Genomic DNA, 22,684 nt, shown 5'->3' with positions numbered 1-22,684 from the left:
GGCAAACCCGTAGGAGCTGTTTTCAAACAACTCATACTATTTCTTTCAATCGCCTGTATCTCCTATTCCTTGTCCCAGATGGCATTTTTAGTTTAGGCATATTTCTTTGATGGCACAGAGGCGGCGATGATATGATATGAACTTTATTTGTATAGCGCTTTTCAAAACATAGTTCCAAAGTGCTGCACAGAACAAGATTAAAAACACACAGTAACAAAATTTAATTATAATGGCACACAAAACAATAGCAAGCATGTATGTACAATTGGCTAATTAAGTAGTTAAAAAACACTCTGTATAAAGGTGGGTTTTCAGACGAGACTTAAATAGGGGGACGGATGGGACTACCCTAATGTGCACTGGCAGTGCGTTCCACAGTCTGGGTGCCCGAGCGGAAAAAGCCCGGTCACCCCGGGTAACTAGGTTTGGGGGACAACCAGGAGGGCCTTATCCCAGGATCTGAGGGTGCGCAAGGATTTGGGGAGGGATAGCATCTCACGGATGTAAATAGGGGGCTAGCCCATTTAGGGCTTTAAATGTGATTAAAATAATCTTAAAATCACATCTGGTGCTCACTGGCAACCAGTGCAGATCTGCTAGTATTGGTCCCAGCTAACATGTCCATCTGGGCCCAATTGGGTTTTGACATGGGCTATGGGCATGGGTTCCAAGTGGGCCGTGCACCCAGTTTTCATAAAGGGCCCACCCGTGTTAGCCCATATGGGCTTACGTGGGTTTCTAACTGGATCTTAGGTGGTATACAAATGGGCCATTTTATTTCAGAACCATGTGTGCGCCACCTGTGTTTGCCTATATGGGTTTGAACTGGGATCTGATTGGGCCTTAAGTGGGTACCAGCTGGGCGAATTATATGTGACCCATGTAGGCCACACTTTTTGTCCGCCCTCATTGTCTTCCGTCCTGTTTCTGTTGTCACCTGCTGTCGATTGTTCATTCCTACGGATAGGATGCAGTGCGCCACATTGGCGGTGTTTCCAGTTTTATGTAGTAGTTTCTTCAAGTGTTCAAACTTTATGACTGGATCAATGGTTAGGGTACTGTAGCATGCTGTTTTTCATCATTTTTGAGGACGAAAATCACTCCGACACCATGGACTGTAGCCCATGGTCTGGAAGTGATTTTGTCTTTTTTTAAATCCTCGTTTTTCATCGTTTTTGACCATGGAATTATAGTCGGGTTAGGGTTAGGTTCCACGGGCTAATAAAGTGTAAATTCGGGGGTCCTTGACAAGAAAAGGTTTGGGAACCACTGTTGTAGAGGGTCTATAGAATAGATAGATGTTGATAGTATTAAATTAGTGACTTTGACAGTGTACAAATGGAACCGGTTTTCAGCAGGTCAAATGAGGTACAGAAAACCGTATGATTCCCAGGCTGATCTCACTGGGGGAAAACTGTATGAGTTTATTTGTTTAAGAACTAACAATAAATTGAAAAGTATATTCTGGATGTGACACAAGCCGAAATAGCGCATTTGGTAGAGCATTAGACTGAATATCTAAAGGTCCCTGGTTCAATCCAGGCTTTCGGCAGTTGAAATGAGGTATAGAAAATCCTATGACTCTTAGGCTGATCTCACTGGATAAAACTAGATGAACAAGACCAATTTCTGGAGAACAAAACAAACAAAAAAGCAGTGTGAATTGTCTGGAACCAGTGGCTCAGTGTGTTAGAACATTGGCCACATGATCGGGAGATGGTGAGTTCAAGGCACACTCTTCTTTACTTTCAAGACCGATTTACAGAAGAACAAAACAAACAAAAAATAAGTGTGAATTGTCTGGAACCAGTGGCTCAGTGTGTTAGAATGCTGCCACATCATTGGGAGATGGTGAGTTCAAACCCCACTCAAGTCTTTACTTTCACAACCAATTTCAGAAGAATAAAACAAACAATGTGAATTGTCTGGAGCCAGTGGCTCAGTGTGTTAGAACGATGCCACATCATCGGGAGATGGTGAGTTCAAACCCCACTCAAGTCTTTACTTTCAATCCAATTTCAGAAGAAATTCAAGAAACGATGGGCTATAACCCATCTTTTTTTTCAAATCCTCAAAAATGATGAAAAACGGCGTGCTATAGTATGCCGTACGATATGGGCTATAGCCCATGGTCAAAAATGATGAAAAACAAGGCTTTTTTTTCTTCAAAAATTAAAAAAACGATGGGCTATAACCCATCTTTTTTTTCTTTTTTTTTTCAAATCCTCAAAAAATTTGAAAAACGGCGTGCTATAGTATACCGTACGATATGGGCTATAGCCCATGGTTAAAAATGATGAAAAACGAGGATAAAAAAAATAAATCAAAAATTCAAGAAACGATGGGCTATAACCCATCGTTTTTTTTTTCTTTTTTTTCAAATCCTCAAAAATGATGAAACACGGCGTGCTATAGTATGCCGTACGATATGGGCTATAGCCCATGGTCAAAAATGATGAAAAACAAGGATTCTTTCTTCTTCAAAAATTCAAAATGGAACACAAAAACGAATACCAGATCTTTTGGTTACTGGTATCTAAACAGGGAGAACACATTCTTTAACAGTAACCTTTTTTGCAGCCCTTTTCCTGTCGGTGATGGTTTTTTCGTGGAGGAGGTCAGCTCGTCCAATCTCCACCATGTGGTTCTCCCATGATCTCATCTCGTTCTTGTAACGAACACCATCATCCTCTGCTAGCTGAATGTACACCTGTTTTTGATAAGTCAACATTATTTTCCAGTCCTCTGTCATTGACTTCATCTTTGCCATCGCGGTATGTCCTCTAGCCTTGTCAAACTGCTCTGACATGAAGATGTTGAATGAACTGCGTTGGCGTTTGGGCTTCCCCAGACTGGTCAATTCCTTCTTCTTGCGCTTAGCTTTCCGCTTAGCCAACCTCTCTCTCCTCTCCTCGGCCTTCTGTTCGATCTGGGCTGGGGTGAGCCGGGCCTGGTACTGCTCAAGGTCCTTTTTAAATTGCTCCCTGTCGCGCAAAGCCGCCACCTCAAATGGCCGTTTCTGTTCTGGACTCAGTGTGTTCCATTGTTGACCAATCTCTCTGGCGATCTCCGTGACTTTCATTGCTGGGTTTTGTCTAACTAAGAATGGCTTTTGTTGAACTACATATCTCATGTAAGAATTAATTGGTGCTTTTGGTCGGCCATCATTCGAAGTCGAAGTACTCAGACTCTTCCCCAAACTGAAATATGTTGCTGGGAGAATCCTGGTACTTCTTGCAAGAATGCTGGTGCAGGAGAACACATTGAAGGATCTAAGCCAGGAGGCTAACGCCAGCAGTCATTATGCTAAAGGAAGCCATGTCTGCATGGAGGACTGAGATTAGGTCGCTCTTCTGTATAACAAATGGACGGTTTTGCTGTCCCAGGCAAGTTCAAAAGTTGCTGTTTTTGCAGGTGACTTAATCCAGTTTAATCCAATTAATATTATGGACTCTTTCTACGTGCAGAATACACTCTTATGCAGAGAAAGCTAACTACTCGCCACATGAAGGGCAATCCTGTTAACAAGAGGACGTGTGACCAATCTGAATCACGTAGTCACGACAAGGCGCTTGCGCGCAGCTTTTTACACGAGGTGAGATCCATATATGGAGATCTAAGGGTCTCCGTGATGTCACGTGGTGTCACCGGGCATAATGGATTGGCAGCCATATATGGTGGTCATGATGTGACAGACATAATTTATTCGTGACGTATTGATTGATGACGTCAGCCATCTCCATATTTGGGCATGGTTTCCCTCAACCCGGTGCTCATCATCCATGATGAGCACCAGCCTGGTGAGAAGGTTGTGCACGCTGCCATCACCAGGTGGTCAGCTGTCTCTGGTCTCATCTGGATGGGTTGGTAGAAGATCCTCCACCTAGAGCAGGGATGTCAAACTCAAATACACAGTCAGAGCCGGACTAACAATGGAACTAGGTGGAGCTTAAGCGCCAGGGCCCGAAGCTTGCAGGGCCCGGTACGATACTATAGGTACAGCTGTTGCTTCTTTCGAAAAATATAACGCAACATAGGAACCCCCGCTAGTGTTTTTGGTCTTCGTCTGACAGTTTCTGTAGCAGTTTTCTGGAGGGGGGGGGGGGGGCAGTCGGTTTGGGGGGGTTCCCGACGGCTGCGCGCCGCTTCCACCTGGGGAAGCGAGTAAGCGACGCCGTCAGAAGCCCCCTCACTCAGGAAGGCCCCCTCACTCAAATCTCAGACGGACCAAATTGCGACAATAACATACAGCCTATGTAAAGAGGAATATAAACAAGACCTTGGCGCAAAACTTCTTTACCCTGCTCTAATACAACAAAAGTGTGTTCTTACATCCTCCATTTCACGATTTCAGCACTCGTGAGTAAATTAATTTAATTGCCATTATGAAAGTTTTCAGTGACGTTGGACCCACAGGTTGCATTGTCGTCAATAATTAATCTGTCTTTAAAACGTTCTAATGTTAATATAGCATATTGGCATTGTCTGTTGGTGCACACATGTTATATGGACCATGTAACAACATGGTCAACAGCACTGTTTGCAAATGTAGCAAAGACAATTTAGACAAAACATGCTGCTGCCTGCTAATGGAGCTTGTATATGTAGGCTAATTCTTTTTCGGGGAAATTGCAGATAGTTTAGCAGACTGAAGTTGGAAAGGCTGTGCCTAGTGCGGCAGTGCCTGATGTGTCTTGTGTGTCTGCGGGCAGCGCAGGCAGTAGTGGATATGCGCTAAACGCATGCATGTTAATTAATTAATAAATTAATTAATTGGCTGAATCAGTAGGGGCCTTTTGATTTGGTGAAGCGCCAGGGCCTTGAGAGGGGTTAATCCGTCACTGTACACAGTGGGCCAAAATAAAGAAATTGGTACAAGTCGAGGGCCGGACTGGGAAGTGTTAAAAGTAGCACGTTGTGAACGTTTAGGTCTGTTATTTTTGTCACGTGACATGCAATATACACTAAGCTGCTTGACACAGCCCATTGGGTGCAAAATTACTTTATTATGTTACATATTTACTTTCCAAACCTTTTCCACAAGTCATGGCTGGAAAAGTTTTTCTAATTGCAAAATATTTCCAGGAATTTCATGACAGTGGGAACTCTGATAGATTGTTTGCTTAGTAACAGGGGTCTGTCTCCCTGTCTCTCTAGCTATGGAGAAAGAAAAGACAGTCCCATGATGACATGCCAGCTATTACTCCTCCTTCTTTGTTCTATGCACCAAATAGTGTGATCTCAAATTGTTCTGACAGTTGGAATATGCCATGCCAAGCCCCGTTCCTAAGCCAAATGAAATCGGCCATGTGTGCCGTTTGAAAAACACCACTGAAAACACAATCCCTAGCCCCATGCCAGCACCGACTTTGACGGCACAGTCTGCGAGGCACCGGTCCCATTTCTTCCCCAGCTCTTTTTCAGACATGTTTTAATGTTGTTCTTGTGGCTGTTAGAAATGAATACCCCACCCAGATATTATGTCTGTGTTGCTTTTATGCCCAACGTCAGAATGATGTCAGATGTATGTGTCTCTCTCTGTTTCCCTGTATGCCTATATATGGAGTTCTGTGTCAGCCATGCCCAAATATGGAGTGTTGTGAGGTCAGAACAGGCCAGCTCCATATATGAATGCTGGGCAGGGGCCCGGTCCAGAGCCCGGGCAGAGGCCTTTTTGGGGCGGTTCTGGACAACTGTGGGTCCGACCGACTCGACACCGGGAACTGCTCCCCCTGCGGTGGTGTGGAACGCGTTTGTCGACAGACAGACTAGACAAGAGAATTGGTGCATTTATAGATAGACATTGCACAGAGTAGTCTCGCGTTGCCAGACTGTGTCTTGCAATTTCCAAATACTTCCATCATACAGTTTGGAGCAACAGAAGCTCTATCATGAGTAAAATATAAAGCGGAAGTGGAGCCTCCTCCCCACTTCCATTTCGTCTTTACAGTCGCGCAAATTTACCCTAATATAAATGTAAATCATCTAAGCATATTGTGGGCGCCACTGAACAACGACAGGCAGGAGACGCAGCAAGTTATGCCTACTCAGGCATTTATTGAGGAATTGTTTAGTTCAAGTTCAAGGTCAATTAAATCCAGCACACACAGTTGGTTAAACTTAGGTTCTTCCTATTTCCAGGGCAAAACAGCAGGATCGCCACAGCCCTCGAATCCATAGCCACTGCCAGGAGGATAAATAAAAACGAACTGAATTAGAGAGACGAAAGAACGTGAACTAAAATGATAAATTAAATTAAACTATATTCATCCTTTTTTTTTTTTTTTTTGTCTTTACTATTTTATTAATAAACACAAACTGACCTGTTACAGGCATGTACAAAGCAAACTCAAGTCTATTTATGGTCAAATTAAGTGGAAACTAAAGAATAGTGCAAATGGTGAACCCCCCCACCCCCCAAAAAAGGCAATGGAGAAAGAAAAGACAGTCCCATGATGACATGGCAGCTATTACTCCTCCTTCTTTGTTCTATGCACCAAATAGTGTGATCTCAAATTGTTCTGACAGTTGGAATATGCCATGCCAAGCCCCGTTCCTAAGCCAAATGAAATCGGCCATGTGTGCCGTTTGAAAAACACCACTGAAAACACAATCCCTAGCCCCATGCCAGCACCGACTTTGACGGCACAGTCTGCGAGGCACCGGTCCCATTTCTTCCCCAGCTCTTTTTCAGACATGTTTAATGTTGTTCTTGTGGCTGTGGTGTGGAATGGATGCTACGAAATGTCACATACACCGCCGCTCAAATGAACTTGAAACGCCAGCACTCAACTATATTCATCCTTACTTCAAAAACGAGCGATCAGTTGTCGGCGCAGGGCCAGTCCTGGCATGTTGGCCTCTGCGCCAATGGGTGGGTCCACCGGCATGTCTGCAGGTGGGGGCAGTGCAGGTGCTCCCTCTGGAAGGGGCACACCATTCACTTCTGCAATGTTGTGCAGCACGCAGCAGGCCATCGTAATCTTGCAAACCTATATAGATGGGAACAAATTAACAGACTGAACAAAACCTGTTCTGTTATAGCATGCCTTAATGCCTACCGTTTTCAGCTCATGATGGTCTAGTGTGTGTGTGTGTGTGTGTGTGTGTGTGTGTGTGTGTGTGTTTTATTTATTTAAATACCTTATCGGGCTTGTAGAGGAGCGTCCCTCCTGCCGTGTCCAGGCATAGCCAACGGACCTTCAGCCTCCCGATGGCGCGCTCCACAACCGACCGCGTTCTGACATGGCAGTCGTTATATGCCCTCTCCTGTTGGGTGTCGGGCGTGAAAAGTGGCGTCATGAGCCATGTTGCCACGGCATATCCTTTATCACCTGGTATACAGAATGAGATAGATGTAATCACACGCTTTTGTAGGTGCCTCCAATAGAGCCGAGATTGACGTCCGCACCCCAGAATTCCATGAATTAACGGGGGGGAATTCAATCTTAGGCAATGTTGGAAGTTGAGTCTCCAGTCCAAAGTGCTTCATCCACTCCTCTATTGCAGGTGGTATCGTAAACTTAGCTTTGCCCAAGACTTCTGACCCCTGAGTGCTGTTCCCCAAGAGCCCCGAGTCATAAACAACATACACAGCTCCTCCTGCGACAGTCGCCTTGGTGGCTAATTTTAGCACAGGCAAAATCTTGGCCGCCATTACCGCAAGCGTACACTGTCTGTGATTGGTATTCTTTATGAAGTGCGTTAGTTGTTATTATTAATATTATGGACTCTTTCTACGTGTAGAATACAGACTCTTATGCAATGAACGAGAGAAAGCTAACTACTCGCTACATGAAGGGCAATCCTGTTAACAAGAGGACGTGTGACCAATCTGAATCACGTAGTCACGAAAGGCGCTTGCGCGCAGCTTTTTACACGAGGTGAGATCCATATATGGAGATCTAAGGGTCTCCGTGATGTCACGTGGTGTCACCGGGCATAATGGATTGGCAGCCATATATGGTGGTCATGATGTGACAGACATAATTTATTCGTGACGTATTGATTGATGACGTCAGCCATCTCCATATTTGGGCATGGTTTCCCTCAACCCGGTGCTCATCATCCATGATGAGCACCAGCCTGGTGAGAAGGTTGTGCACGCTGCCATCACCAGGTGGTCAGCCGTCTCTGGTCTCATCTGGATGGGTTGGTAGAAGATCCTCCACCTAGAGCAGGGATGTCAAACTCAAATACACAGTGGGCCAAAATAAAGAAATTGGTACAAGTCGAGGGCCGGACTGTGTTTCAACACACGGGCCATTTTTGGGAAGTTGACCACAAGTGATATATTTTCACTATTGATCAAATATTGAAGAGAAGACGCATGCTTGCGCTTGCGGGCCCTCGATACGTGACGATGCATTCGCAGTGCATTGTGGGACTTGTAGTATTATAGTGGTCCGTGCAATATACCAGAGGGCCAGTTCTGACGCGCAAACGCGGGAAGTGAACGCAGCTGAGACCCTGCAGATCATGTCTGTCTGTCTGTGCGTCTGTCCCGCTGTTACTGTATATGTGGACCTGGCCCCTTTTGTGCCCATATATGGAGCTGAGTGATTGCTGATGCTCAGCAGGGGGCTGAGCAGCTCGTTGACTAACGGCGTCCATGTCAGCGGCGACCGTGGCATCCATTTCAGTCACCGGAGAGGTGACACCTTTTGGACCCACGGAGACCATCGCATCGATGGTCAGCTCGTCGTGGTGGATCTGGTGGAGTATGGAAATTCTTCCCTCCAGTTCGTTGATTGTCTGGGTCAGCCGGAGACACCTGATGCATCCATCCACCAAATGGTGTTTTTGCATGTTATAATAAAAAGTTTAAAAGTAAAAAAAATAACACTGACAAGCAAACTTGCATGTGTGGAGACTCTGACCCTCAGCAGGGCCATGGCGTCTTTGGTCAGATCCATGCCGCACTCTCTCTTGAATTCCTTGACAATGTGTTGCAATATGTGTTGGTCGAAGTCCTCTCCTCCCAGGAAGGTGTCTCCGTTGGTGGATTTAACCTCAAACACACCCTTCTGCATTTCCAGGATGGAGACGTCGAACGTACCGCCGCCCAGGTCATAGACGGCGACAATCTTGTCCATGGTCTTGTCCAGTCCATGGGCCAGAGCGGCAGCTGTTGGCTCGTTGATGACGCGGAGGACGTTGAGACCGGCGATCTGACCGGCGTCCTTCGTGGCCTGTCTCTGGCAGTCGTTGAAGTAGGCCGGCACGGTGACCACAGCTACAACAAGATATCAATAAATGGACAACATAAACGCATACACACAAAAATAGAGTATGCAAAAGGAAATGAAGAGAAAGCCTTAACGTAAAGGTGGATTTTTAGAAAGGATTTAAAACATGACACCGGTTTTGAAAGTCTTAAAGGTAGGGCATTCCATAGTTTGGGAGCCCGGATTGCAAATGCCCTGCCACCTTTTGTGGTAAGATGGGCTGTGGGGGTCTCTAGGAGGGCTTTGTCTGAGGACCTGAGTGAACGTGTAGACTTATAGGGAGCCAGTAGGAGCCTGACCATTTACAGCTTTAAAAGTAAAAAAATTAATCTTAAAATCTATTCTATAAATAACAGGTAACCAGTGAAGCGTGGCTAAAATGGGGGTGGTCTTTTTGAATTTGTTAGCAGTCTGGCAGCAGAATTCTGAACGAGTTGTAGACGGGATATAGCCTTCTTACACAGGCCTGAATAAATCAAATTACAGTAATCTGAACGAGACGAGATAAAAGCGTTGATTACTTTTTCCAAATCTGCGGGCAACAGGAAACTTTTGATCCTGGCTATGTTCCTCAGTTGAAAGTAGCAGGTTTGCACTTCTCGTGTTATTGGGGGTTAAAAGTGAGGCCGGAGTCAAAAAGCACACCCAGGTTACGGGCGACCTCTTTTACATTAGGGGAGGCTACCGAGTTCTGAGATGAATGGCTGAGTGGAATTAGGGGGACCGATGATTATGATTTCTGATTTGGTTTCGTTCAGTTCAGACATCCAGTTTTTGATATCTTAAAGGCACGATAGGAGACTGGACAGATTACCTGTGACACCGGGTTGTAGAGGAATGTAACCTAAGGCAGAGAGAGTATCGGCGGAAGTGTCAGGCCAGAATAGCCGTCATATGTATTTGCCCCCGGATACAATATTGTTTCGACCAATTACAACACTTTGAAACATGTTTCATTCACGGAGAATGTAAACTGCTTTGTGAAGCATCAACGTAATTTCCGTCAGGGTTGACCATGGTTGGCACAATAATTTGACCTCACTCTGAGGTCAAATTATTGCATCTAATTTACTTTCTCAATTAATTATATTTTTACTTACCAATTGTGGCCATCTTTTTGACTGCATCAATGGATCCATCTGCTCCCCATCGCCACACTTTGCCTATAAGGAGATGGACAATTATATTTTACTTTTTGAAGTCGGTGGGGCTAACGGTTCTCGAGTTACGTGGATTACACACAGACAGACGTACAGACAGAGAGACAAGAGACTTGGTGCATGTATAGATAGACATTGCACAGAGTAGTCTCACGTTGCCAGACTGTTGCCTCTCGCAATTTCCAAACGCTTCCTCCCCACTTCCATTTCGTCTTTACAGTAGCGCAAATTTATCCTAATAGAAATCAAGCATTATAGCTTGTTGCTATAGGTCATTTTTGTAACTATTTTCAGCAATGGGATAATATTGTTTTTGGTGCGTAGATCTTGTTGAGCTGCTCATTTTTAAGTCAAAAAAGTGTGGGCACCCCTGTTTCAGAGTAATTTGATTGGATTATTCAATTCATGGGCTACAAAATAGTAGCCTTTTGGTCATCCCATTTATAACTATAAAACCCTGGAGCATAATGCATGCATTCAGTTCTAATTTCAGTTACATGTCCTCTACTAAAGTCTGATTTATACTTTGGCACAAGTCTGAATGCAACAACCTGATCTAAATCAGATTCCATTCGACTTGTATGTGACTTGTTTGTGTTTAGACTCATTTAAACAACTTTCTACTTTCTACTTGCTATCTGAAGAAGGCGGTCGCTCTTTCTCTCTGTCTCTCTCCCACCTTCTATTCCCTGCTACCACGTGGTCCCTCTCCACTGCCTCCTGTCTGATCTCTGAACAAACATGGAACTAATTAACTGGTCTTTGAGCGCTTTCGACAAGATTTTTTCGGACAAACACTCCGGTGCCGACGAGCCGACCTGCCACCGGGTTCTTTCCCTGCTGGGTACGCCAGAGATCATTACCGTGAACATTGGAATATCCTCTGTCTCTCCGTGCTTACGGTGGTAGACATTGAAGACATCTGGATTATTGGCATAATGGTGGTAAAAGGGCTGCTTTTTGGACTAGGCGGCGGCCTGATCTACCGAAAAATTGTTCAAATTGCTAAAATGTCGAAGGGCGCTGTCGCCAGCATCGGCGGGCCTCCCATACCGCTCACTGTGACAAATGATCTTTGTAAACTGGTAGGGAGCATGTCTATGACTTTGGCTGAGTTGATTCGCAGGAATGACACCAACGCGCAGAGACTTTCAGAACGGCTCAGCGCCTTGGAGCAGAGGCTGGGTATAAAGCATGGATCGAGAGACTAGGTTACAGGGATCTTCATCACGGGCAAAATTCACTAAAGAAGATGAGTGAAATAAAACTTTCTCTCGCCATAATCTGAGAACTCGGCTCAAGGATGGAAGACAGCGGACATCAAGGATGGAAGACAGCGGACATCCCCCCATCCCCCCATCCCACAACCTACTGTGGAGCCTTTGCCGCCTGGGAACCAAGGTCGTAACGTCTGCACAGCTTTGCTGTTATTCCTTTCACTATCTGGGACTCTGAGACGACGTGACCTCTGGTGACCAGATACGAGAGGAGCCTCAGGAAACGCTAACATAAACAACGAACTCTACACAGACTATTGATCTCCACACACACACACCTCCACGGCACACCGCCTTCACCCACACCCCCCCCCCCCCCCCACTCTACCCCCCCCCCCCCACCTGCTGCCCGGCAAAAGAAGCGTGGCGTTAAAATCAGTGTTTTTAATCTGTCTCAGACCCAAAATCAACCCCACCCCCACCCAAGTCATTTCGTGCCTGCACAATGCAACTGTAATGTGTGTGATAATCTGCCCCTACCCCGCCCCCCCCCCCCCCCCTCCCTCTCTGTCATTACCCCCCCCCCCCCCAAGCCTCCCCCACCCCACCTATCCGCTTTCTTTCTTTTCTGAAGATGCAAGTAGGCCCGGGCGCAGCTCATGCTTGCGACCAGCAGCAATAATTTTGGTTTGAATAATGTATTCACATGTTTCAATGCCTTATGACCTGCTGTAAAACCATTTGCCCTTCGGGGACACTAATAAAATAACCTTGAACCTTGAACCTTGAACAAATCAGATTCCGATCTGGATGTGGTACAGATCTGATTCAGGCTACATTTGGCTGCCAGTCTGAACACACAGATCAGATCTGGTCACGTGCAAACGGTAGAATGAAAGGTCGGTCCAAAAGATCGGATTTAAGAAGGAAAAAAATCAGATTTGACTGAATGTGACTGCAGTCTAAATGGGGGTGTTAGAATCTGCAGATCGGTGTCACTTTCCCTCTCTTTCACTTTCACTCTGACAGCTAAGTGATTGCTGTCTTAACGACACAACCACTTTGAAGTTCTAAATCTAAACGATCAATTAGGAGCTCCTGGAAAGTGCAGGAAATGATCAATTAGTCCGGCAGCCGGGGTTGTGGAGTGGGACATTTGGTGTATACATAGTATTTTGTAATTTCCTAAAATATTGTCTATATACATACATTCATGAATCCACTTGCTGACCGGCTGTCAGCAGTGAGATTTGTTTTTATAGGGGTTTATATGTGACCATACCATTAACATCCTATATAAGGCAAGATTCCATTATGCTTTATGTAGCATGTGACATGTCAAACTAGGGAGAATGTATGTATATAGACAATATTTTAGCAAAAAAGACAATGCCAAATTGCACACTTTAAACTTAAAGAAGCCTGTTGACTGCCGGACTAAATTAAGAGTTCCTGGAAAGTGGAGGAATGCAGACCTGCAATGATGGCAGTGACTAACAGGGAAATTACCCAGTAAGGTTTTTTACATTAATCCTATAGTGTCAATAATGAAACACACAAATATAACTGTGGCTCCATCAACAACTTGAGCTAAAACTAAATGAGTGCTCAACAGGCCTGAAAATTAATTGGGTTCTGTATGAACAGCATCTTGAGGGCGACAAACGGTGTATGTGTGAGTAAAATAAATATTTGGAGCTACTAAAATACTCGCATTAGAATGAAGACAACTTGCTTTCTATCATTCTAGCTGCATTTGTCTGTGGTAAAACTTCAAAGATAGCATAAAATAGTCACCCAAGTTCGATCTCAATGTCCTTGTAAATCTATAAACTTCATTTGAATGCTTGGATGTCGAGCCATTTTCAAGAATGTTGATGGATTGTCATTTGTTTGTTAGAGCCACGGTGCATCTAACCGGCATCCATCTTGAAACACATGGTGCATCTAACCGGTGGCCATCTTGAATCATAATATAGGGTTGTGCAGGTGAGCTTCAGAAAACCCCATTGTATTTATAAGATACAAAGAAATGATAAAAAACCTTGTGTATAGTCCCCAGCCAAGACCCAGCCAGCAACATAGCACTGCCAATCGGGCTCAGCCTGGCATGACAGGTTGTGAGTCGGTCTGGCGAGTGGGTAACCTGATTCAGCAGTATTGAGTTCACACAAGTTCCCTCCTCCTGCCTGGATCTGGTCTCTCGAGAAACGATAAACCGGAAGCAGCTGGACAAAAATAATGATAACTCCATAATAATTTTGAGTTGTAGTCTTGTTAGGTTGTTTACATTTGCATGTGGCAGCGCTTCAATACATCGTCATTATCGTGTTGATCCTCAATCTTTCAAGTGCTATATTGTACTCCGCTTCTCCATCTGGGATTTCGAATCCGAATTCATCCTCCATCGCCATGATGATCTCCACCTGGTCTAGGCTGAACCGACCCGGGAACAGACCCCCATTCAGAAACACCGCCATTCAGAAACCCGGTTAGGGTTAGGGTTAGGGGTTAGGGTTAGGGTTAGGGTTAGGTTTAGGGTTAGGTACCGTTCGGGGGTAATTGGGTGATTTAACATTGAGTTGATGAGAAACGGTGGAAGATCCCATTACCCCCCAACAAAAACAATTTCTTATCAAGGTGATGAGATCCCGGATTAATGGAATTGATATGTCTGTGGATGTGTTGGGTGATACGTTGTTGGGTCTTCACCCAATTTCCCCAAACCGCCACCAGGGGGTGCTGTTTTTTCACCCCAATCCAGTAGGGGTCGCTATAATTCACCCAATATCCACCCAATATACCAATATACTATCAATAACAGTGAACTTTTCCCTAACCCTATGACCCCACCCCAAAAACCCCAAAGAGCCTAACCAATGATATATCAATTCCACATCAATTATCCCTAACTATTCCTAACCCCACTAACCTATGACCCCCACCCCAAAACCCATCAAGAGCCTAACCAATTACATATTAATTCCACATCAATTATCCCTAACCCCCTAACCTATGACACCCACCCCAGGTGGTGTCTGGTAGGGTTGCTAGGGGTGGTGTCTGGTTTCTAGGGGGTGGTGTCTGGTTGCTAGGGGGTGGTTTCTAGGGGGTGGTGTCTGGTTGCTAGGGGGTGGTGTCTGTTGTGGTGTCTGGGGGTGGTGTCTGGTTGCTAGGGGTGGAGCAACCAGACACCAGCCCCTAGCAACCAGACACCACCCCCTAGCAACCAGACACAACCCCCTAGAAACCAGACACCACCCCCAGACACCACCCCCTAGCAAAATACGTATGACCCCCAAACTTTAGTAAGGCTTCATTCGAGGCCTCCGCCCAGCTAACTATCAACCTCCCTTTACTGTTCACCCAATTACAAGTTACCACCCTAACCTTTTTCTACATGAGTCAGGAATCAAGCTCTGACATGTGTGGCACCTCACTGCTGACCTCCATGGTCATGGGACTGTTGGAATCGAAAGAGAGAGCTCGACCCCTGACCAAAGTTGTGTTTGCAGGCCTACTCCTGTCTAATTTCGGGTAAGGGTGGTCCAAACGGTCCGTCCTTCACGGTCACGTCCCCTAGGGTTTGCAGAACACGTGTATACATTTCGGGGAGCTATGGCCTGTCATTCGAATGGTACATAGAGGTATACCCTCTAACACCATAGTGAATGTGAAAATGCTAACCCTAATTTTGAGAACAGTGAGTCTGTGTGCGTTCGTCTGATCGAGAGCTACACGTGGACGTGTGGCATGCCCCTTTTTGACCTTTGTGGGCGGAGTTATCGTGCGTCAAAGTGTAATTTTATAGATGGGTTAGTGTTGCAGGGGTCTTTTGGGCGTGATTATCATGGAGATTGACAAAGATTGAACAAAGATATATCGTAAATGGGGGGTCCTTTTCGCACAGACAGGACGTTTTCTGAATCGTGAAGCCGAGCCCAATCTGTCGGTACCGGCGTCGAGCCGGTGCTGTGCACGGCTGTCACGTGGTTTCGAAAGAGCAAGCCCCTCTCCTAACCAAGGCTTCGATTACGGCCTTCTGCTGTCTAAGAGCTCAGAACTCAGGGGGCGAGGGTCCAAGGGGCCCGTCCTTCGAAGGGCACGTCCCCTGTTGTTCAGCAAACAAGTGTATGAAGGTTGTTGAGCAGAGATTGATTCTATCTCCAATGGTTTTAAAAAAGGGATTGACACAATAACATGTAAAGCTAACCAAGCTCCTATGTTTTGAGGGCTCAGGCCAGTTGTGCAGGGCTCCGGGCCTAGTGCTTAGAATATAGCAGAGATCACAGCCCTGGGTACGTTTGATCCGAAAAACAGACCATAGACGCCATCCAGGTGGTATTCAGAGGCCCCCAAGTATCACAAAGATGCCACCCATTTTAGTTTCGAAACCCTAACCCTGACCTTTGGCCTGCCATATGTCAGGTCATGGGGTCCCGCAGGTGTTCAATCACCATCCATTCTTTGCAGAATTCTCTGCTGAACGCGTAGACATCTGCATTATGATCCTAGCATGTGCGGTTCACGAGAGGTCAATCAAAGTACGTATGACCCCCAACGTTTGACAAGGCTTCATTCGAGGCCTCCGCCCAGCTAATTATCAACCTCCCTTTACTTTTCGCCCAATTTCTAGTTCCCACCCTAACCTTTTTATGATCCTAACCAAAAAGTTTCAAGACCATAACCCTTCCCCCCGGACACGTCTCGGCAAAACCAAGAACATTTTCCGACTCAGTGTGAAGAGCCGAACGCACCCATGTGTGTTGCTGCGCACACAGATGTCAGGAAGTGGGTGTAAAAGCCTACTTCCTGTCCCCAGCCCCCAGAAATCTTCTGGGAAAAACCGAGACCATTTTCCGACTCAGAACGACGAGGCGAGCGCGCTGATATGTGTTTGCCAGCACACGGACTTACGGTTCTCTTAATTGGCTAACCCTAGGGTTAGTTTTCAATGCGCGATAGCTCTTGAACGATACGTCCGTCAGACAAGTAATTGACGTTGGCGTGTCCAGCTTTCCGAGGCCTACGATCCGATATGTCCGCCATTGTCGTGCGACCCCCGTAGCCCCTAACCCTAACCCTAGGTAACCCTAGTGTTACCTGATCGAAAGGCTTATAGACATACCGATGCTAGGAATGTGTTTTTGGTTGAAATGCTAAATTTAAAATTGAGTACCAGAAGCGAGCCACATATCATCGCGTTCGTCTTATCGATAGCTACGCGTGGACGTGTGGCATGCCCCTTTTTGACCTTTGTGGGCGGAGTTATCGTGCGTCAAAGTGTAATTGTATAGATGGGTTAGTGTTGCAGGGGTCTTTTGGGCGTGATTATCATGGAGATTGACAAAGATTGAACAAAGATATATCGTAAATGGGGGGTCCTTTTCGCACAGACAGGACGTTTTCTGAATCGTGAAGCCGAGCCCAATCTGTCGGTACCGGCGTCGAGCCGGTGCTGTGCACGGCTGTCACGTGGTTTCGAAAGAGCAAGCCCCTCTCCTAACCAAGGCTTCGATTACGGCCTTCTGCTGTCTAAGAGCTCAGAACTCAGGGGGCGAGGGTCCAAGGGGCCCGTCCTTCGAAGGGCACGTCCCCTGTTGTTCAGCAAACAAGTGTATGAAGGTTGTTGAGCAGAGATTGATTCTATCTCCAATGGTTTTAAAAAAGGGATTGACACAATAACATGTAAAGCTAACCAAGCTCCTATGTTTTGAGGGCTCAGGCCAGTTGTGCAGGGCTCCGGGCCTAGTGCTTAGAATATAGCAGAGATCACAGCCCTGGGTACGTTTGATCCGAAAAACAGACCATAGACGCCATCCAGGTGGTATTCAGAGGCCCCCAAGTATCACAAAGATGCCACCCATTTTAGTTTCGAAACCCTAACCCTGACCTTTGGCCTGCCATATGTCAGGTCATGGGGTCCCGCAGGTGTTCAATCACCATCCATTCTTTGCAGAATTCTCTGCTGAACGCGTAGACATCTGCATTATGATCCTAGCATGTGCGGTTCACGAGAGGTCAATCAAAGTAGATATGACCCCCAACGTTTGATAAGGCTTCATTCGAGGCCTCCGCCCAGCTAATTATCAACCTCCCTTTACTTTTCTCCCAATTTCTAGTTACAACCCTAACCTTTTTATGATCCTAACCAAAAAGGTTTAAGACCATAACCCTTCCCCCCGGACACGTCTCGGCAAAACCAAGAACATTTTCCGACTCAGTGTGAAGAGCCGAACGCACCCATGTGTGTTGCTGCGCACACAGATGTCAGGAAGTGGGTGTAAACGCCTACTTCCTGTCCCCAGACACAGGGGGCACTTGGGGGGTTACTGTCTGGGGAGGCACTGGGGGCCAGTGGGGGACACTGGGGGGGCACTGTCTGGGGAGGCACTGGGGGGCACTTGGGGGGTGGGCACTGTCTTGGGAGGCACTGGGGGGACACTGGCTGGCACTGTCTGGGGAGGCACTTGGGTGGCACTGTCTGGGGAGGCACTGGGGGGACACTGGGGGGGAACTTGGTGGGTCAATGTCTGGGGAGGCACTGGGGGGACACTGGAGGGGCACTTGGGGGGTCAATGTCTGGGGAGCCACTGGGGGGACTGGGCTTATTCTGCTTATTGGGCCTTTCATTCATTATGTTTGATAGTTTATTGTTTGCATTGACATGCATATAATTCCAAATCCATTCATTTTATCCTAACCCGATCAACCTATCAAAACCAAGACATTCCCCTTACTCGTCAAGACTGATTGGGTAAACCTGTGGTTAGGGTATTTAAGGAAAGCAGGGAGCACATGGTGTTCTTTTCGATCATCTTGAGAGGAGAGAGCTACCAATCGAGAGGTTAGTTTTTGGTAAAATTATGTTTATGTTAATTATGTTATGTTTCAAATGCACTATAAAAAGTGTCTTATTTGCAATCTGAAATCTTTATCTTTATAATAACTTTACAGAATGGAACCTACACCACCACCACCACCACCACCACCCCCACCACCACGCCGCCCCCGAACCCACTCCAACCCCCCTCCTGAGCAGTTGGCTCCCCCCGCCACGCGCCCAGATCCCCCGGAGCACGAGGAGGAAGCGGTCGAGTCTCTCCCAGTCCCCATACCCGATCCTCTCCCAGCCCCAATACCCGACCCTCTCCCAGCCCCCATACCTAACCCTGACGATGAGGAGGACGATGAGGAGGACGATGAGGAATTTGAACTCCAGGTCAGAGGCAGGAGGAGGTATGAGGTACTCCTCATATACCTCCGATTTCTGGAGGCCAGACAGCGAGCCCTGAGGAGACGCCGTCAACGTGCTGCCTCCGGAGGATCTGGAGCAGCCTAAAAAAATATGTTTTTTTTTTTTTTTTTGCTTTTGTTAAATAAATGTTGTTCCTTTTACACCTAAATCTGAGTCGTCCATTTAGGATTAGTCTGTTTTTTCCTCTCCAAAGAAATGGTAATATCATGTAGTGATATCATGGGTTAGGGTTAGGGTTAGGATTTGATAAGATCATGGGTACCCAATTCCATATCAAATCCATGCATTCTTCCACGTCGACCACACCAATCCAAACACTTGCCTTCACCCAACATCTTATCAATTCCCTTTTTAATATAGCCCAATTACTGACACCAACCCTAACCATATTATAAACAATTAAACCTAATTTGTTTCACCTGCTGGAAGAGTATATAAGGGGGGGGAAGTGCCATGTGCTTCAGTCATTGTCTGCACTGAGAGAGAGAGAGACAGAGCTGCAAGCTGCAAACTACAAACTCAACGTACAAACAATTGAACTGCATCAACTCATCGACATGCCTGTGAGTTAATATTCTATATTTTTGGGGCCATGGTTAGGTTTTTGCTTAGCAACTTCTTGGTTTCTTGGATGGTGCTGTATTTACAAGGAGAACTGATTTTCAGTTTCAACATGTGTGTACATTTTGGGGAGCAGATAATAATTATATTATAAATGGTTTTAAAAGGGGATGGATTTCTGGAAGAAGAATTCAACAATGGAAAACCTTTCAATGAACTGTACTAATCCCAATGTTTTACTTTTGTTTTAGGCTTCCGTGGATAAAGTTGCGTGTCCAATCTGTGAGAAGGTGGTCTTTCTCACCTCTCACCTGAAGAAAGGACACAAGATAATCAATACAGAGGAGAGGCTTCTCCTTCAGGACTATGCATATGGAAGGTAAAGTTGACTCCTGCAGTGTTATTGTTTAATGAGAAAATTAATATTGTGTAATGGTGTAATACGCTTTCTACACTGGTTTTGCTTACCTTGTATACATTTATATTGCAACTGTAGAGTCCATTACAAGGACTACACCACATGCCCAATATGTGACAAGAAGAAGGTCAGCAGGATTGACAAGCACCTGGCTGATGTACACCAGATAGAAGTAAGTTAATTATGTGTGCTTGCCACTTAAACCTTACCATTGGTTTTGCGAAGAAAGCTGAAAAACGTCTGCTATGTTATGGTTAGGGTACATTGCACTGTTATTGGGCCAATTTTAACCTGTTGCTTTTCAACAGGGGGACGAAAAAAAGCGCTTGGCGACAGCAGCCAAGCGCAGCCTGACGATGTCAAAACTGAGTGACCTACGGGCCACTGGTGTGGACATGGTCAGCCAGATAGACATATTTGAAGGAGGTAGGTCCAATTACCGTTCCAATTGTATGTATACTTGTGTTGTTTAAAGTCAACTACATTAATAATGCTTTTTTTAACAGCTGCAGCTCAGCTACAGGCCCAGAAACCAGGCCCAGCACCCAGCGCCCAGGCCCAGGCCCAGAAACCAGGCCCAGCACCCAGCGCCCAGGCCCAGGCCCAGAAACCAGGCCCAGCACCCAGCGCCCAGGCCCAGGCCCAGAAACCAGGCCCAGCACCCAGCGCCCAGGCCCCTCCTGGTCACCAGGCCAACCCCACCCACCTGAGTAAGAACGATCACATTTCCAATTGTAAGAATACTTGTGTTGCAAAAAACTACATTAATAATGTTTGTTTCAACAGCCACACCTGATGAGGTGGATGAGGTGGATATGCTGGATGAGGTGTGCAGGTCCCTTGACCTGCTTGGGCCTGTATCCCACTCTAGTGAGCGTAAGTGCAATTACTGATCCAATTGTGAGAATATACAATTGTGTTTTGTGTCCTTACATCTAGATTCACAATGTTTGTTTCAACAGCTCCAGGTGTCGACATGGCACCTGTCACCTGCAGGATGACACCTCTGAATCCATCAACATCAGGCGTCAAATGTGAGGGCAATAATTGATCCAAATTGTAAGGTTAATTGTGTTTGACAGCAAAGATATCCATATTAATGATGTTTGTTTCAACAGGTCTGCCTACCGACCCCCCTGCAGGTCTAAAAGGTGAGAAAAAATATTCTTCAAGTTAGGGTCTTTTGCATTTATGGGGTTATTTAACATAGGGATTGATATGAAGTTGTGCCTGACAAAATCAATATTGAATAATAAGGATGTTTGACAGCTAAGATATCTATCTATATTAATTATGTTTCTTCAAACTCAACCCCAGTCTGCTCGCAGTCGGCCTGCGTGGAAATGCGGGCCGAGTTTCAGCGGCTTTTGGGGGAGAACGTGGAGATGAGGAGGAGGCTACATGAGCTGGAAACATTTAAAAAGATCCACCTCACCCCGGTCAAGGGGCTGGCCGGCAGAAAGGCCACAGAGAAGAACAATAACATACAGGGGGAGGGCCTCTCTTGTAAGTATCCTTTTCATTTTTACATTTTTTTAACTGGAATTTGTTAGTAACTTTGACAATTTACGACATCTTGACGTGTGTCCTTTTGATATGGAAAAAAAATAATCCTGTATTCACTCACAAATGTGTTTCTGTCAACAGCCGTCATCATTGAGGATTGGGTGGAACACCTGATCTCATTGAGACAGAATGACCCGAAACACCGGGACAACCAGCAGCAGAGAGGCAGGCGTGCAGCGAAGGTGTGCAACAGCCTGGGTTGTCTGGGGAAAGCCCACCTCCGCCCCCTCCTAGATCTGGACAAGATCAGAACGTAGGTAGAGTTCACAGAGTTTCCACCAAAGACTAACTCCTTAGTTTTTAACTCATATATTGTCTTTTCACAGCTTCTTTAGAACAATGTCTGCATCGGCCAAACCTGGCACCCTCAAGACATATGTTCTTGATTTTGGGGGCTTCCTGAAACATATAAAAGGTGTCCCAGCATTCCGAAAACAGTCCAGACTGTCCCACCTAGAGCTGGACAGCATTGAGTACAGCTTGTCTGGCATGACGAAGAGCCTCACGGCTCCCATGATTGCCAACAAGTATGCAGTCCTCGTAAAGAAATCGAGTGAGTGTATTTACAGACCGTAAAGTCATAGAGAATACTGTGTCTTGGACAAACCAAAAAACTATGAAACACAATGCCACAGCACACAGTAAGACCTTTATCTTAAACTAATTGTATGCATTTCTATACAGACGAGGAACTCGATATTAATTCTGAGCTGCGGTTCCTGGAAATCGCCAAGGAAAAGCTGCCGGTGCTGCTCGGTAAGTAAACTTGTAAAGAAATATGCCTTTGAAGAAAGATATAATGATACTTACCAGTGGACCTGCAACAAAAGGAATATTCAACACAAGTTGATATGTGTACCGCTTGTTAAACAAATGCCAAGTTTAAACTCTATTTTCTTTTTAGAACAACTCCAGGCCTGTTTCCAAATAATCACATTGAAGGAGATACATGGGCTCCTGGCCGGATACCTCGCAATCACACACGGCCATCGGGCCGGTGTGTTTAAAAACATGCAGGTGTCCGAGGTCCATGCAGCAAAACCTTGCAAGGGCGGCTTTGTGATCTATGTGAGTCAAGACTTCTAACGATTCCATTATCAATGTGTATTTTTGTGTTACCATTATATTGGTAGAATTATTGGGGCCCCTGTTCCACATTTCATTAAACTAAAGAGGTTTCTGTGATCAGGGTTAGTATGGAGACACTTTTTTGGGTGGAAAACTTAATTGATTTGATAAGAAATGGTTTTCCCAACTTCTTATCAAGCCTAACATCA

At 45.8% G+C, this 22,684-nt stretch overlaps 2 protein-coding genes across 3 annotated transcripts in view; both read right to left on the bottom strand.

The window, feature by feature from the left end:
- The window catches only part of LOC308319383 (desmocollin 2-like protein), a 279,749-nt gene that overhangs the window by 95,999 nt on the left and 161,066 nt on the right, over positions 1 to 22,684 (bottom strand). The window lies entirely within an intron of this gene.
- LOC308320278 (transcription factor A, mitochondrial-like) lies at positions 2,537 to 3,422 on the bottom strand (the record flags this gene model as incomplete). Its single annotated transcript, XM_080770594.1, is given in 2 exon segments — positions 2,537 to 3,274; positions 3,276 to 3,422. Coding segments are annotated over 2 exon segments (783 nt in total). The 5' UTR covers positions 3,321 to 3,422.

Source organism: Protomyctophum bolini (assembly GCF_963924005.1).
Source record: "Protomyctophum bolini genome assembly, chromosome: 8".
NCBI lineage: Eukaryota > Metazoa > Chordata > Actinopteri > Myctophiformes > Myctophidae > Protomyctophum > Protomyctophum bolini.
The sequence above is the reverse complement of the archived record's forward strand: the minus strand, read 5'-3'. Positions and strand labels throughout refer to the sequence as shown.